Below are 1,889 nucleotides of genomic sequence, written 5' to 3'. Positions count from 1 at the left end.
ACTTTCCATTTTGGTTATTGTTTTTGTTGGTTAATCATTTGTTTTAGTTTTAGTCAAATTATATAGTATGTGCTATTTTAGGTTTACATTTGGTGTAATCAATGAATATTTGTGGTACAATATTTCAGATTGAGATATTGGCAAAATGTACAATGTTTCTATTTCAGGAATCTGCAAAATATGGGTTTATATTCTGTAATATGGTTCTATAATACAGGTGCAAACGACAGCTCAAAAAAACCTACCCCCTTGGTTTTTACATAAAACCGAGGTAAAACATTGAGATATTACCTTGGTTCTACAAAACACCAAGTGTTAATATTGGGCGCGCCACTCAGTTTTGAAATTAATAAAAATTCAGATGCTGGGGATCGACAACCATCTCTCCGTTCATAGTAGACAACACAAGACTCAATCTTTCAACACAATCAGCAGAGATAAAGCATTAAGTAGCACCAATATTAATAATAGTAATTAAAGGTATGCGATTAAAGGAACATGTACCTCTGATGAGTGCATCCTCACTAGTGGTCTAAGTTCCCGACAAGGCGAACACCTTCCCACTAGCTTGCTCCTTCTTGGGTTTCTGACATTTACTTCCAATGTGGCCCTCTTCACCACAGTTGAAACAAACTATCTCCTTATGTGTGCAATCAGACGACGCTTGTCCAAACTTTCCACAACGGAAACACTTTCTCGCTTCAACAGTACACACATTACTCTTATGGCCAGCCTTGCCATATTTGAAGCACACAAAACCAACAGGAGCATCTCCCCCACTAGTTCTCTTGCCCTCAATAGCTTTCTGCTTACCCTTGCCAACTGGAGCATCATAAGGCTTGCGACGGCCTTGTTGACTATGGCCTCGCTTCTCACTAATAACCCGATAATGAGCATTGTTGTCCTCCTCATAGATCCGACAACTATCAACCAAGTCAACAAAGACACGAATCTTCTGATAGCTAATCGCCTTCTTAATTTCTGGAAGCAACCCGTTCTCAAACTTGATGCACTTCGAAAATTCACCAGTTGGTCCACCATAGTGCTGGTAGAACTTAGCCAATTCGCCAAACTTAGCAGCATACTCAACCACCGACTTATTCCCTTGTCTCAACTCAAGGAGTTCGATTTCCTTCTTGCCACGTACATCCTCCGGAAAATACTTCCTCAAGAACTCCCTACAGAACACAACCCACGTGATCTCCTCACCATTAGCCTCCAACCTCTAGCGAGTCTCTAGCCACGAGTCATCAGCCTCGACTGCTAGCATATGAGTCCCATACCGAACCTTTTGATCTAGAGTACAATCCATCACACGGAAGATTTTATCAATCTCCTTTAGCCATGTCAATGCGCCATCAGGATCATGAGTGCCCTTGAAAATAGGTGGATTCTCCCTTTGGAAGGTATCCAAATTGCGAGACGCAGCTTTCTCACCAACATTTGGATGATGTTTCAAAGCTTGAGCCATTGCTTCCAAAGCAGCAGCAATCGCAACATCATTTCTTCCAGCCATCTCAACTCTTCACTACAACACAAAAGCAATCAGCACAAAATAACAATACACGATTGTTAGACCACACTATGACTCGACACTTGGCCGGACGGACCAACCTGCTCTAATACCACTTATGTAACACCCCAAATCTACCCCACATTTAAACAAGGAAAATAGAGTACAAAAATCTCAAACAAACATCATATTTGAGGCGTCACAATTATATACTAAGAACACATCACAAATCATGCTCATAATCGTAGATACATAACACATATAACGGAGGAATCATACTTCATTAAACTTTCAAACCAAATAGTTCATAATATCGCAGCGGAATTCAAAGAATAACATAAATTCAAATCATAACATCCTTGCCAACATGGCAACA

The 1,889-nt window shown here is 40.3% G+C and overlaps 1 protein-coding gene across 1 annotated transcript; it reads right to left on the bottom strand.

Moving 5' to 3' along the window:
- Positions 1-532: 532 nt before the first annotated feature.
- LOC131605143 (uncharacterized) lies at positions 533-1,516 on the bottom strand. Its single transcript, XM_058877535.1, has 2 exons — positions 1,284-1,516; positions 533-1,178 (listed from the first exon to the last, which is right to left on the bottom strand). Exons 1-2 carry the CDS (start codon positions 1,514-1,516, stop codon positions 533-535), a joined length of 879 nt encoding a protein of 292 aa, XP_058733518.1.
- Between the last annotated feature and the right edge of the window lie 373 nt (positions 1,517-1,889).

Source organism: Vicia villosa, linkage group LG5 (genome assembly GCF_029867415.1).
Source record: "Vicia villosa cultivar HV-30 ecotype Madison, WI linkage group LG5, Vvil1.0, whole genome shotgun sequence".
Classification (NCBI taxonomy): domain Eukaryota; kingdom Viridiplantae; phylum Streptophyta; class Magnoliopsida; order Fabales; family Fabaceae; genus Vicia; species Vicia villosa.
The sequence above is the reverse complement of the archived record's forward strand: the minus strand, read 5'-3'. Positions and strand labels throughout refer to the sequence as shown.